At 39.1% G+C, this 14,060-nt stretch overlaps 1 protein-coding gene and 1 pseudogene across 9 annotated transcripts in view; both read right to left on the bottom strand.

The window, feature by feature from the left end:
• The window catches only part of CPLANE1 (ciliogenesis and planar polarity effector complex subunit 1), a 124,129-nt gene extending 111,277 nt beyond the window's left edge, over nucleotides 1-12,852 (bottom strand). For 5 of the 8 annotated variants that reach the window (XM_082453636.1, XM_082453638.1, XM_082453637.1 and 2 more), the window contains exons 1-8: nucleotides 12,718-12,852; nucleotides 6,608-6,734; nucleotides 5,443-5,578; nucleotides 5,205-5,324; nucleotides 4,575-4,807; nucleotides 2,677-2,783; nucleotides 1,069-1,225; nucleotides 542-645 (exon numbers count right to left, since the gene is read on the bottom strand). In XM_082453636.1, coding sequence (XP_082309762.1) covers nucleotides 542-645; nucleotides 1,069-1,225; nucleotides 2,677-2,783; nucleotides 4,575-4,807; nucleotides 5,205-5,324; nucleotides 5,443-5,578; nucleotides 6,608-6,688 — 938 coding nt within the window. In that variant the 5' untranslated portion in view covers nucleotides 6,689-6,734; nucleotides 12,718-12,852. The other 3 variants (XM_082453639.1, XM_082453641.1, XM_082453640.1) reach the window with 3 other exon arrangements.
• On the bottom strand, nucleotides 8,693-9,291 carry LOC309656858 (large ribosomal subunit protein uL22 pseudogene; annotated as a pseudogene). The gene has a single exon. The product of its transcript is annotated as a large ribosomal subunit protein uL22 pseudogene (transcript).
• Nucleotides 12,853-14,060: the final 1,208 nt, after the last annotated feature.

Here is a 14,060-nt window from a genome sequence, read left to right as displayed (position 1 = left end):
GCTGGATGAACCTGAAAACTTTGGAAATTCAGAGAGCAGCAGAGAAAACAATTCAGAATAGGAAATTAGGAGGATCCAAGAGGAAATTTTCCCACTCTATAATCCTTCATAGGTCCATGTGCCATCCAAAATCATCGCTTATGGTACTAACCACCCGTATGCAGAGAATGTTAACTTTGTTTAAAAAGCTAGAAACACCTCAGCCTGAGTATATAATGGTCTTCCCAACCCAGGTTTTTTCATTTCAGCCTCTCTAACTTAGCCCAGTATTTCTCTACCCAGTCATAATTCCACTCCTCCCAAGATAACATAGAAAGAAATAAAAGAGAAACGAAAATGTGTTCATGTATCTTCCACCCTTCCTTAAAGTATTTAAGCCTTTCCTTATACAAAGCAATTTTTAGAATCTATCAAGCACAAATGCTGAAAGTTGCATCATCTATCTAAACATCTATTTAGATACCTACTGAATGCCTTAAACTTATTAAACTATTAAAAAAGAAAATGAAAACACTATTTAGAAATACAAAAGAACCCTTACCTGATAAGTGTAGCTGGAACCACAGGATTCTTATTACTACATCCTTTAAGGCTACCACAGAGTGTAACAAAATTCAGTGTGTTTATAAATAATACCTGAGTTGCCTAGAAAGAAAAAAAGATTAAAAAACCATTAAAATTATTTTCTTATAATTCTGAAGACCTAGAGATCTATTATATCAATGAACTACCTAGTCTTTGCCAACTGGCAACCTATAACTTATACTGGCCACCTATAACTTTTCTCTCTTTTATACTACATTTTAAGAATATCAGTTACCACTTTGCCCTTCTTTCTTCCTTTTCCATTATCCTCTTTTCACCTCTGAAGGCCAAATTCTGAAAATTACGGCAGCTAATGTAAATAACTTTACCAATTTACAATGTCGAGGTGGATCAGAAAACACTAATTTAAAGAATATAAAGTAATATTAAGAAACAAAACTATACTCTGGGGGAAAAAAATCTCAAAACTGAACTAACTCTCTGTTTTACAGGTTACTTCCAAGACAGATTACATTTACTGACCTTTGGGTCTTTCTGATTAAGAGTTACTGCCAGGGTAATGCCATCTCTTGAAAATGCAGAAATTAGAGCTCCTCTTGACTTTACTGATTCACATTTAGGAATCAGACTGCACAGAAGGCAATCTTGTTGTGCCCACTGAACATGGTATGTCAATGATCTAAGTAGTGAAATAATTGAAAACAAAGTATAGTAACTTTTAAATTAATATATACTTCATTACAAAAAATTAAAGGGTCCAACTAAATTCATACATGTGCACATATATTTGGGGTCTCGTAGCAACTGTTCACAAGTTTCATCCAGGGCACAAAAGAGTAATTGCTAGTTAAACAAGGTCCATATCAGAGTTTTTTTAATAATGGCATGTTCTGTAGCCAGCCCCAAACACATCTGCATCCACTAAAAGTTTAGATACACATATTTCTACATTATTACAAACATTTTTACAGGTATTAAATAGGTGAGAAGAGGGGATTTTTAGGATAGTGGCAATGTTCTATATTTGATATGAGGATGGTTACAGGCATATGTGTATTTATCGAAGTCCACCTAATTGTACATTTAAGATTTGTTCACTTTACTGTATATAAATTACACCCAAATAAAGTACTGCTAGCATAAAAAATAAAGAAAATAAACAGAAAAAAACAAGAAACCTCACTATTTTACTAAATCTTAGTCATTATATGCTTTTAATGCATTCTTTCTATTTCATTGGGCTTCTTAAAATAAATAAAATTACTTTTAATTGAAAAAATACTTGAGCATTTAAAAGGTACAGTAGTAAACTCAAGTTATTTCCTTTTCAAAATTCAATTGAATTGGAACTTCCCTGGTGGCACAGTGGTTAAGAATCCGCCTGCCACAGCAGGGGACACGGGTTCGAGCCCTGGTCTGGGAAGGTCCCACGTGCCGCGGAGCAACTAAGCCTGTGCGCCACCAACTACTGAGCCTGCACTCTAGAGCCTGTGAGCCACAACCACTGAAGTCCGCAGGCCTAGAGCCCATGCTCCACAACAAGAGAAGCGACTGCAATGAGAAACCCGTGCACCGCAACGAAGAGTAGCCCCTGCTCGCTGCAACTAGAGAAAGCCCATGTGCAGCAACAAAGACCCAACACAGCCAAAAATAAACAAATAAATAAATAAATTTATTTTAAAAAAATTCAATTGAATTACTTTTCAAAGGAGTTATTTTTATAGTCTTAAGACAAGTAAGACCATAGTCTGTCTGCCTTACCTTTTATGTGTTCTTGATTCCAAGAAGGGAAACAAAATAAAAACAAGAAAAACTTTCTATAATAGACATTCAAAATGAAAAGTAAAGAAACAGAACAATACTTACAGGAAGAAAGAATTTGTAAAGCCTCAGAAGTTGATATTCACATTTCACTTACTAATCTTATTGCATATTTATCGGCCAAAAGATAACAATGTTTTAAAAGGGATAGAGAGACCTCCCTGGCGGTCCGGTGGTTAAGACTCCATGCTTCCAATGCAGGGGGCACAGGTTCAATCCCTGATAGGGGAACTAAGAACCCACATGCTGCATGGAGCGGCCAAAAAAAAAACAGATAGAAAACAAGGAAGAAGGAAACATTTACCTCACCTTATAGATGTAAATACATTTTCATGCCACCGAATTGCTAGAAATGTTAACTTCAGGCATTCCCCGGAATAGAAAGTAAATGAACACAAGCAGCAGTCTCCAAATAACTGTAGATAAATTTAATATACTTTAGTATATAATTAATCTGAAAATAAATCAAGAGGACCTAGAGATTGCCATACTGAGTGAAGTCAGACATAGAAAGAGAAATATCGTATGATATAGCTTATATGCAGAATCAAAAAAAAAAAGAAAATGACACAAATGAACTTATTTACAAAACAGAAACAGACTCACAGACTTAGAGAACGAATTTATGGTTACCAGGGGGTAAGGGTGGGGATGAGGAATAGTTAGGAGGTTTGGGATTCACATGTACACACTGGTATGTTTAAAATAAATAACCAACAAGGAAAAAAAATAAAATAAACTAATTAAACTATAAATAAAATAAACTAATCCCTGAAAGAACAGCAAAAAAAAAAACCAACCAAACAACAACAAAAAACCCCCACATATTTCTCATCACAAATAATATAAATGAAACATATCAAGAGCCTGCTCTTATTTTTATTCTTAACATGTAGCTTAACATTAAGCTAAAGACTAAGTAATTAATTTCTGAGCCACAGGCATATCTCAAATGGGAAATCAAGGTGCAGTTTACTCTCTTAAGAAAACACTGCCTTTACTCTGGCTATAACTGGAAATATTCTAATATATTTATTTTTCTCTTCTTTTACAGTTACATATTATTTATTTATTTTATTTATTTGGCTGTGTTGGGCCCTAGTTGTGGCATGCGGATCTTCATTGCAGCGTGCGGGCTTTTCTCTAGTTGTGGCTCATGGACTCTAGAGAGCACAGGCTCAGTAACTGTGGCTCTCGGACTTAGTTGCCCTGCAGTATGTGGGACCAGGGATCGAACCCACGTCCCCTGCATTGGAAGGCGGATTCTTAGCCACTGGACCACCAGGGAAGTCCCTATAGTTACATATTATTTAAATTAGGGCACTACCCATGGGGGTGGAGGAAAACAACAGAAGTTCAAAATGCAATTTCTAACAATAGTAGATTGGGTAATAAAATGTTGGTCCATACATACAAAGAGTACCATGCAGCTATTCTGAATGCTTTTAGTTAATGAACGTGTTATTTCCTGGGAATTAAATGGCTTACTTAATATCACTAATTCTAGCTTTTTTTTAAATCCTTCCAACAATTTATTTATTTATTTATTTATTTATTTATTTATTTATTTATTATTGGAGTATAGTTTCTTTACACTGCTGTGTCAGTTTCTGCTGTAGAGCAAAGTGAAACAGCCATATATATACATATATCCCCTCTTTTTTGGATTTCCTTCCCATTTAGGTCACAACAGAGCACCAAGTAGAGTTCCCTGTGCTATACAATAGGTTCTCATTAGTTATCATTTTATATTTAGAAGTGTATACATGTCAATCCCAATCTCCCAATTCATCCCACCACCCCCTTCCCCCTTGGTATCCATACGTTTGTTCTCTACATCTGTGTCTCTATTTCTGCTTTGTAAATAAGATCGTCTATACCATTTTTCTAGATTCCACATATATGCGTTAAAATACGATATTTGTTTTTCTCTTTATTACAGAACTAGTTATATTCTAAAACTAGGGAAAAGTATAACTAGGAAGCTCTAAGTTCAAACCATTTTTAATAAACATCTCTTAAAATGTGACCAAGAAATATAAAAATACCTTTTCCGTGATAATTTCACCATTACTATGACAATTAATGATGACTGGAGATATATAGCTATGCCATTACACACTCTGCTCAACAGCTTCCCAGATGGTGTCTGTTCTTAGAGTCTGAGATCTCCACTTCTATAATACCCCGTCTGATTTGGATTTTACCTCATTTTTTATAAAAACAGCATGCACTACAGCTTCTTTATCTTCAGTGGAAGGCAAATGAACTGCTTCTTCGGGTATGATCTGGGACCATTGGCCCACCAATGAAGGGCTTTTAGAAGATAAGATATTCTTGAATTCCAAATGTTCCCAAAGAAATATGCATCCAGAAGGAGTTATAAGCAGAACTCTTTTCCCATCGCCAGATACATACAAGTACAGTCTCAAAGAGCTTGCTAGAAAACAACAAAAAAAAGTAATTAAACCTCTGAAGTCTGAATTCCCACAAAAAAGTACAAATTTTATCTATTCTGACAATAAGGAACCTAAATGATGTTTCCATTCAGAATGTAAAACTAAGGCACTAGTAATAAACTAAAAGTACAAATTATAATAACATTTATCATGTACTCATATGTGATATTAGGAACCCACTGTTATCACAGATATGTTAGGCATGCCAGATTTTTCTTCTTCAAGATGAACCTAATTGTCACAAATAAACACCAAAAAAATACTCACAGATATAAGGAAAAATATATATATATACAGATATATATATTTACACAGAGATATATTTCTTTTCTCCTATATATCAAGTTAAACCAATTTAAACAAATAAAAAACTCCCACCTACTGCAGCTTTAATCATTTCTTTAGGCTTTTCAGTTGCTTGTATAGTTTTCAAACAATCTTGATCTTTGTTCCAGAGGAAAAGCTCCCCTGTAGCAAGTACCCCAGCCAGCCAGGCATCTGCTTCCAAAAAGGAAACACAATACTTATAATCTAACATTTCCCTTAATATTACTCCCAAAATTATTTTTAAAAATACAGTTAATCTAGCCTTCTGAAAATATCAGTACTACTTAACCATTACTGGACGTTGTTAGGACTGTAACATCCTTCAACAAAGGCTGAAGACTGGGAATTTTCTTCTTTGTCCTTCCTGATAGCAAATTAATTTCATTTATGAATTTATCATCCAAAAGAAAAACAGCTTCATTTTCCTAAGAGAAGAAACATGTGAGAGACTTAAGAGATGCCAGAAGTTAATTCAGCCTCTTACCTAAGTAAGTTATCCCAGAAAAGAAAACAAAGTGACATTTAAGAAAGATTGTATATTTGTACTACACATCATAAAATGAACAATAAGGTTGATTCTGTAACCTGAAGATTTTTCATTCTATCTTAAAGTACCTCTTACTAGAATTACTAGGTAGGATGACCTAATAGTTGCACTGAGATTTCTTTGGAGTTTAAAATTATAGGAGTGTCTTCCAATTCTGCTAGCCTAAACTGAGTTACCTGCTGTTATCTCATCAATCTGAACAGTAGTATGGGTAAGTTTTAAATTATTTACTTAGATTAAAATAGACATGGCTTCTCATTTCTGAAGCAGTGTCATGCTGCTCCTAGACTTCAGTTTTAGAAAACATCGAGAAAATGATCTGAGCTTACTGGAAACCTTCCAGTTGGACACCACGCTGCTTCATCACTTGTGTGGGCATTCCAAGATTCACCAGGACACGAAACTCACCAAACATGTGCCTTTGCTCAAAAAGACCCTATAGCTGTTAGTTTGCAGAGTGAAAGCCATGCTCATCCTCAACAATTGCAGAGAGGTCTTCTGGCTGTGCAATCTCAAAAACCGGGACTTGCAGGGTGAAGAAATTATGTCCCAGCATTCCCAGGAGAGCACAGCAGATGAGAGTGAGGATGATACATCATCCCAGGTCTCCAAGAGCAAAGCAGCAGAGGACTGTGAAGAAGATTAAGCAAGTTTATGGAGAAAAGGAGCAAGAGAGTGATGAGAGTGGTGGCAACTCTGATTAGACCACAGAAAGACTGATGCTCCCTCCCCATCTCTGCCAGCCTGTTACCACACAAATACACAAAACCCTGTTCAGTGGGCAGGTGATCCTTCTACAGATGATATTGTATTTTTTGAAGGCCATAGAACATTCTTTGATCTTAGAGGCAAAGCACACAGTTAACACATATTAGAACTGATATTGTATGATTAAAGAAAAACCTACCTGTCCCAACCAGGAGACTCGTGGCCAGGGTTTTTTCTGCTTGATACTCGTTGAAGTCAAAACTTCTAATCTTATCTCCATGCTTGCTGAGATATCAATGACCAAATAAGTCAAAAGTCACAAGATGCTGTAAAAATCAAAACAAACCAAAAAATGATAATAGCCCGTAATACTTACTGAGGATCTTAATTTAGAATTTTCATAAAGTTTTAGTAGATTACTTTTTCATCAGCTCAAGTTAACTCTTTTTAAGGTAAGATGCTGACAATTTATTCAGTGTCTCAACTTGAATAGTCAGACAAAATGTACTTGCTTTCAACAAGCTATTTCTCAGACTATGAAGATAAACATGAACTAGGAGAACATCTTGACAATATAGTTTCTATGTGATTTGATTTCCTCAGTGTGGCAGGTTGTATTTTCCAAAGATGGCCACAAAAATATCTCCCATCCCATATGCTCTTCTTACACTATGACTTCAATACTCCTCTCATTGAGAGCTCTGGGCTATGCCTCATCCTTTGAATTTGGGTGGTTTTTGACTACTTTGACCAAGAGTAAAATGGAAGTGATGCTATGCACTTCCCAAGGCTAGCTCATATAAGGCAATACAACTTTTACCTTACTCTATGGAATAATCACTCTTGAAGGCTTCAACCACCACATAAACAGTCAAACTGCCCTAAGTCACAGAGCTGTAAGAAAGTCCAAACTAGTTGACGTAAAAATGAAGCCCTGAGATAATATGAAGTAAAGATGCCCAGCAAGTCCCCATGCTGGTTGTGGGGATAGTTGTGGTAGAGGCCATGAACAGTTTGTCAGAGCCCTATTTGGGTGAGGGAAGCATAATCTTGGGTGAATGGTCCATTCTTGAGTGAATCTTGGGAGGATGTTCACGCAGTGGAAGAGCCTGGCACAGTGTACTGGAGCCAGGCACAGTGAGGACACAGAAGCCATAATGAAAGGGATCCCATAGACCAAACTGAGGACAATTTGAGCATCAAAACAATTATATTAATGGATTTAAAATCCATGGAATAGGGACTTCCCTGGTGGTCCAGCGGGTAAGACTCCACGCTCCCAATGCAGGGGGCCCAGTTTCAGTCCCTGGTCAGGGAACTAGATCCCACATGCGTGCCACAACTTAAGAGTTCGCATGCCACAACTAAAGATCCCGCGTGCCGCAACTAAGACCTGGCGCAGCCAAAATAATAAAAATAAATAAATATTTTAAAATAATAAATAAAAAATAAAATCCATGGAATAAAATAGGAAACCATGAATCCATGTAATTATAAATTAGTAAATTAATAAATTGAACATTTGATGAAAAATGGTATATTTACATTGTTTCAAAATATCTCCCTATAAAATACTCATTAATTACAAAAGAGAAAAAGTAAGTTTACAATGAAGAAACCAGGCAGATTCCATTTTGTCTAGTGATCAAAATGAAAATTATCAGAATGGGACAAATGGAAATCACGTGCCACCTAATAGTTAAAATGAGAAAAACATCTCTGTGACATATGTACAAAGGAACACAACCTGAATCTAATCACAAGGAAATATCAGGCAAACCCAAACTGACGGACATTTTACAAAATAACTGATCTGTAACCTTCAACAGTTTCAAGTTTATGAAAGTTTTAAAAAGATTGAGGAACTTGTTCCAAACGGGAAACTTGACAACTAAATGCAGTCAGTAATTGTAAATTTTATCCTTTCACTATAAAGGACAATATGGGACAATTGGAAAAACCTGAATAGGAAGAAAAACTGAGGATTAGATGGTTGTAATAGATGAATGTTAATTTTCTGATTTTGATGGTTGTCTTGCAGTTATGTAGGTGAATGTCCTTGTCTGTAGAAAGTAGATACTAAAACATTCAGGGGTAAGAGAACATCAGTTGTCACTCTCAAATGGTTCATGAAAAAAAGTTCTTTGTACTCTATCTGCAATTTTCGTGTAAGTTTGTGCCTGTTCCAAATTGAGTCTTTTCAAAATTTTTAATATTGTGAAATCTTGAACAATGATGGCATTTGGTCATTGGCCTGGATTGTATTTAATCACAGCCTTATTCCTTTTTTTTTTTTTTTTTTTTTTTTTACTTTTATTTACATTTATTTTTTTGTGGCATTTATTCCCGGGCCGTAAGTTTTTGTTTCTTCAGTTTCTTCTGGGATATCTTTTTCTTCTGTGCAACCTCCTCTTCTGGTTTAGGAACAATCTGTTGTTTTTCAGTAAGGATCATCTCAATGTGGCAGAAAGAGCTCATGTATGGGTTGATCCAACTATGAGCTCTGTAAATCCTGTGCCACATCTTGGGGGCTTTGTTCACCTGGATGTGCTCAATGACCACAGAATCTACATCTAAGCCCTTAAGTTCAGCATTTTTGAGCATCTGCAGTAAAAATTCAACACTCTTTTTGGGTCACCAACCCTGCATCCAGCCCCACTGTTTGGCCTGGGCACACCTACCAACTCCACCACTGTAACAACGGAATGGCACACATTGCTTCTTTAAAGTAACATCCTTCAGACGCTTGGTGGGTTTTCAGATATGCATACCCTTAATGGCCTGGGCAGTTTCCTGAGTGTTCTTAAAGTGAACACAAAGATTTGAACCTCTTGATTTGCATGATTTTGTGGGGTTTTCTGGGTCAAGTGAATAGCGAACCATTTTTAGAGGTCACTTCAGACCACTTATACCCTTATTCTTTCTTTTTTTAAAAAAATTCTATCTTCCTAATTCTATTTAGTTTATGAAGTCCAAAAAAACTGAATTTATTTGGTATTATTAATGCCATCTTTAATAATAGCTGAATTTTTTAAAATAAAATAAGCTTTAAATGAAAGACTATTCAAATACAGCACAGAATGACCTATTAAGATGCTAACCATCCTCATATTTTATACTGTAACGTTATGTTTTTCAATTCCTCAGAACCGTAATATTCCAGATGACTACTTCCTTAGACACTTTATTTTTAAATAATTTATTTTAAATAAATAATTTCAAATATTTATTTTTAAATTTTTAAATATAAATATTAAAATTATAAATTAAACAAATTCTTTAAAAGGTGCTAACCAAATGCAAGAGGAATAATGGCATTAGAAAAGCATCATTTGCAACTCCCAATGAAATAACAGATCTAGTCAATAGTATCAGTGGCTGCTAAAACTATTAGGTGAAAGTAGATGGGGAACTCTATAACAAGTGGACTGACATGCCCTAAACCCACTAATGAATCTTTTTTTTTTAACATCTTTATTGGAGTATAACTGTTTTACAATGGTGTGTTAGTTTCTGCTTTATAACAAAGTGAATCAGCTATACATATACATATATCCCCAAATCTCCTCCATCTTGCGTCCCCCCCCCACCCTCCCTATCCCACCCCTCTAGGTGGTCACAAAGCATCGAGCTGATCTCCCTGTACTATGCGGCTGCCACTAATCAATCTTAAAATTACTAACAGTGAGACAAATAGACATTATATTCCCTGTGATATGATGCTTTGTAGACAGGAAGTACACACACCATCTATGAAATATTCTTACAAAGACAGAAAATTAAAAACTGAACCTGAATCTGTGTCTGAATCAAACTACCAGCTGACAAGAAATAAAGAGAATGAAGGAACATATTAAACACACCAGGAGAATAAAATCAACCAAATTCAGAATGTAAGAAACTCTATAGGATAAATGATGTATACGTATGTGTATGGAGAAAAGGAGATATATATATACACACACACACACACACACACACACACACACACATATATATACATATATATATATAAAGAGAGAGGCTCAGTAGTTGTGGCGCACGGGCTTAGTTGCTCCGCGGCATGTGGGATCTTCCCGGACCAGGAATCGAACCTGTGTCCCCTGCATTGGCAGGAGGATTCTTAACCACTGCGCCATCCGGGAAGTCCTCTGTATAGTTTTGAGTTTTGGAATTATGTTAATTAAAAGAAGAATAGGGGGGAACTAAAACTTAATACAAAGAGAAATAAATAAAATAAAATTTAAAAACCACACTGAAGAGAAAAAGGATTAATTCAAGCAACTTTTACGACAGTATTTTGACTATATACTCTCAAACTAAAAATAAAAAGAACTACAAACAAACCTCAAATTCTTTTTAGTAGGTTTATTTTTCCTAGGGTTGTGAGTATAGAAATTATGAAGCGATTTTCTGTGTATTGTAGGATTGAGCAAATCAGCGCGCAATTGACCTTGAACAACTCCGGGGTTAGGGGCACTGATCCTCTGTGCAGTTGAAAATCCAAGTATAATTTATAGTCAGCCCTCTGTACCTGCAGTTCCTTTGTACCCAAGGATTCAACCAACTGTGGATCTTGTAGTACTGTAGTATTTACTATTGAAAAAAATCCAAGTATAAATGGACCCACACAGTTCAAACCTGTGTTGTTCAAGGGTCAACAATATACTGACGAGAGCTAGCATCTTCATTGTGGAAGAAAGGGGAAACAATTATAGAACAGGGAAAGGTAAGGAAGAGCCCTAAGGGGCTGGATTAGAATTGGAGGTACAGTATAAAAATCATGATTTCTAGCTCTGTCCTCTAAAAGGGCCTAGAAGCAACAACACCCCAGTAACCATGGGCAAAGTTAACACCCAGATCTCAGTTTCTAAATACCATTCTTCAGTAGGAGGAACCAGAGCTCCTAGGAAAACCCGGTGATTTCAGGGCTGGGGTAGGAAAGGAACCAGAAGAACCTGGAACATCTTGTTGTTTCAAAGTGAGGAAGCAGACACACAATGGGGGGGGGGGGCGGATGTCAAAACAAAGAGGAATGAGATTGGTGGTGTGTGGTAATTCTATTATTTTTTTTTTTAAGAACCTCACCTCTCCCAGATATGAGAGATTCTGTCTATACTTAAGTATTTATGCCAGGGATTTGCTTTAAAATACTCCCTTTACATCCTTATTAGTTTGTCAATTAAAATGTAAAGGATAGGGACTTCCCTGGCGGTTCAGTGGTTAAGACTTGGTGCTTCCACTGTAAGGGGCACGGGTTCCATCCCTGCTCACGGAACTAAGATCCCCCATGCCAGGAGGCCAAAAAAAAAAAAAAAAAAAAAGGAAAGGATAAAAAGATAGCTAATAATTTCAAGATGCAAAGACAGAGCCCAGTAGAATTTGATGATGGATGGTCTTCTATCTTTTACAACTCTGAAAATCACCTGTTATATAGCAAAGGTTATTTCTGCCTCATACCGAAATGGCACTCAAAACAATAATGCTACGTACGGATGGATACTAATAAACATAACGAAACAAGTCAAATTAGTTAATGGAAGAAAGAGATAAAAGTAAGCTCGATCACATTCACAAAATATGTGAGGAGGAGAAACATGTTAAGTCTACCCCCCCCCCTCCAAAGTACCTTTATTTAAAACACATTGGCGAAAGCAGTTTCAAGAGAATCCAATTGACACGTACACACTGCTATATTTAAAATGGATAACCAACAAGGACCTACTGTATAGCTCAGGGAACTCTGCTCAATAAAAAAAAAAAAGAGAGAGAATAATCCAAGTTGTTCTGTGGTTTCCACCACAGACGAGTCTAAGAAATCGCGTCCATTCCTCCGTGCTCAATTTATCACCCACTAAGGTCAAACATAGGAGCTTCCCCACTTCGCACAGGTCATCCCCAGGGGACCCCTCTGAGATTCCCTACCCGACCCTGCGGGGCAGCGCCGCCCTCTGCCCCGAGAGGTGCCACCGCGGTGCCCACCCGGGACAGGGCGGGAGCTGGAGGACCCCGGTGCGGGGCCGAGGTCTGGCCCGAAACGGACGTCGTTCCCAGCCATCCGGAGGGCGACCCGGGCCCTTCGGAGCCGCCGAGCCTCCGTCAGGCTGAGGGTGCGGCGGCCGGAGGACGACTCCGGGGAAGCTGGGGGACGAGGGGGCTGGGTGCGGCGGGGGATGGCGGGGCTGGGGAGGTCGCGGGCGCGCAAGACTCGAGGGGGTGAGGGGGACGGAGGAGCCCAAGGACGCCGCGGGCCGGACAGCCTGGGGAGGAGGCTGGGGCCGTGAGGGGCAGGAATCTGCGGGCAGTTACCTCCGCCAAGGTCCGGCCCGTCCGGGGAGGGGGAAGCGCGGGGAGGCAGAAGGCGAAGCCGGCAGCGCGGCGCAGAGACCGGACAGCGACTGCCGAGGGCCCGGCCGCCGGCGCAGACGCGAGCCTGCGCCCTGGCGACGGCGGAGGTGGGGGGAGGGGACGCGAGAGAGCGCCGCCAGTGCGCCTGCCCCGAGCCGGCCGGGAGCGCGGGCGGGAAGCTGGACGTGCTCCTCCCTCCTCTTCTCCTCTTGGTCTCCTCGGGTTTCCCCCCGCCCCTTCTTCTCAGCGGTCCCGCGTCCCCTCCGCTCGGCCGCTCCTCCTCCCGTTCCCGGTCTCCTCCTCAGCTTCCGCGGGTCCTTCTGTGTTCACCTTCCCCGTGCGTTCCTCGGACACACGCCTTTGAGTGCCCAGGCGATGCGCGGCGCTCTACAGGAAACCGTTTAGTAACCGACTAATGTAAATCACGGGATGTTAGCACCCCAGTGGAGACCTCCAGAGACCTGAGAATGAACGGGTTGTACACTTCCCTCCACGGATCAAGTGGGCAACTTAAAGCGCTAAGGAAAGCGTTTCTGTACTCACACTCCTAGTGACTTCTGTTTATTTACAGCACTGTTTTCGCTCCTGTCCTGCTCCTGCGCACGGACTGGAAACAGGGGGCAAGAACGCGCAACTCGAGATCTATATTTGGTCCGGAAAAGCATTTTTCTGTAGCTTAACTTTGTATGCCTTAGGCAGGGGCAAGCTTTCTGTTCCCTAGCCGCCCTCCTCTTAACTCACTGATGTCACTGGCCTGGTGTTTGAAGGCATTTTGGCTTGTTACCTATGGCTAGGCTAGGTATGTTCTGCTGAGTAAATCGCTCAGCCCTCTCAAATGGAAAGATATCGTTATCAGATTGGTTTATCTTGGCAAGCAAAGGGTACTGGGCAGGAGGACTTCCCACAGCATGGTAAATCACAACTCTCCCTGTGTCTCGGTGTGGGATAAGTGGCAGATGGGATAATGACCACTTAGCACCATTTATGTCAAAGGTTATAGAACTGAAGTGGTCCAAGGCTACTCAAATCACAAACATCTTACATAAATCTTGCTAGAGTTAGCCCAAGAAGTCTGAAGCAGAACAAAGAAATCCTAACTTCTTCCCACAATTTTGTTCCCATTTCTAGGTCTTAAGATGTGATGATAACAATAGGATAACTGTGGCTGACTTTGCTGTGTGGCCATCAGACCTAGAGGTATTGGTGCAATTCTGGAGTTGACTGTTGTGCACATTTATTCTTCAGAATTTCATGGGAATGCCTACAATTGGCTAAAATAGAAATTATTGGATGCCTATTATGTG

This window comes from Balaenoptera physalus (genome assembly GCF_965194825.1).
Source record: "Balaenoptera physalus genome assembly, chromosome: 3".
NCBI classification, from domain to species: Eukaryota; Metazoa; Chordata; class Mammalia; order Artiodactyla; family Balaenopteridae; genus Balaenoptera; species Balaenoptera physalus.
This window is presented reverse-complemented; position numbering and strand designations above follow the sequence as displayed.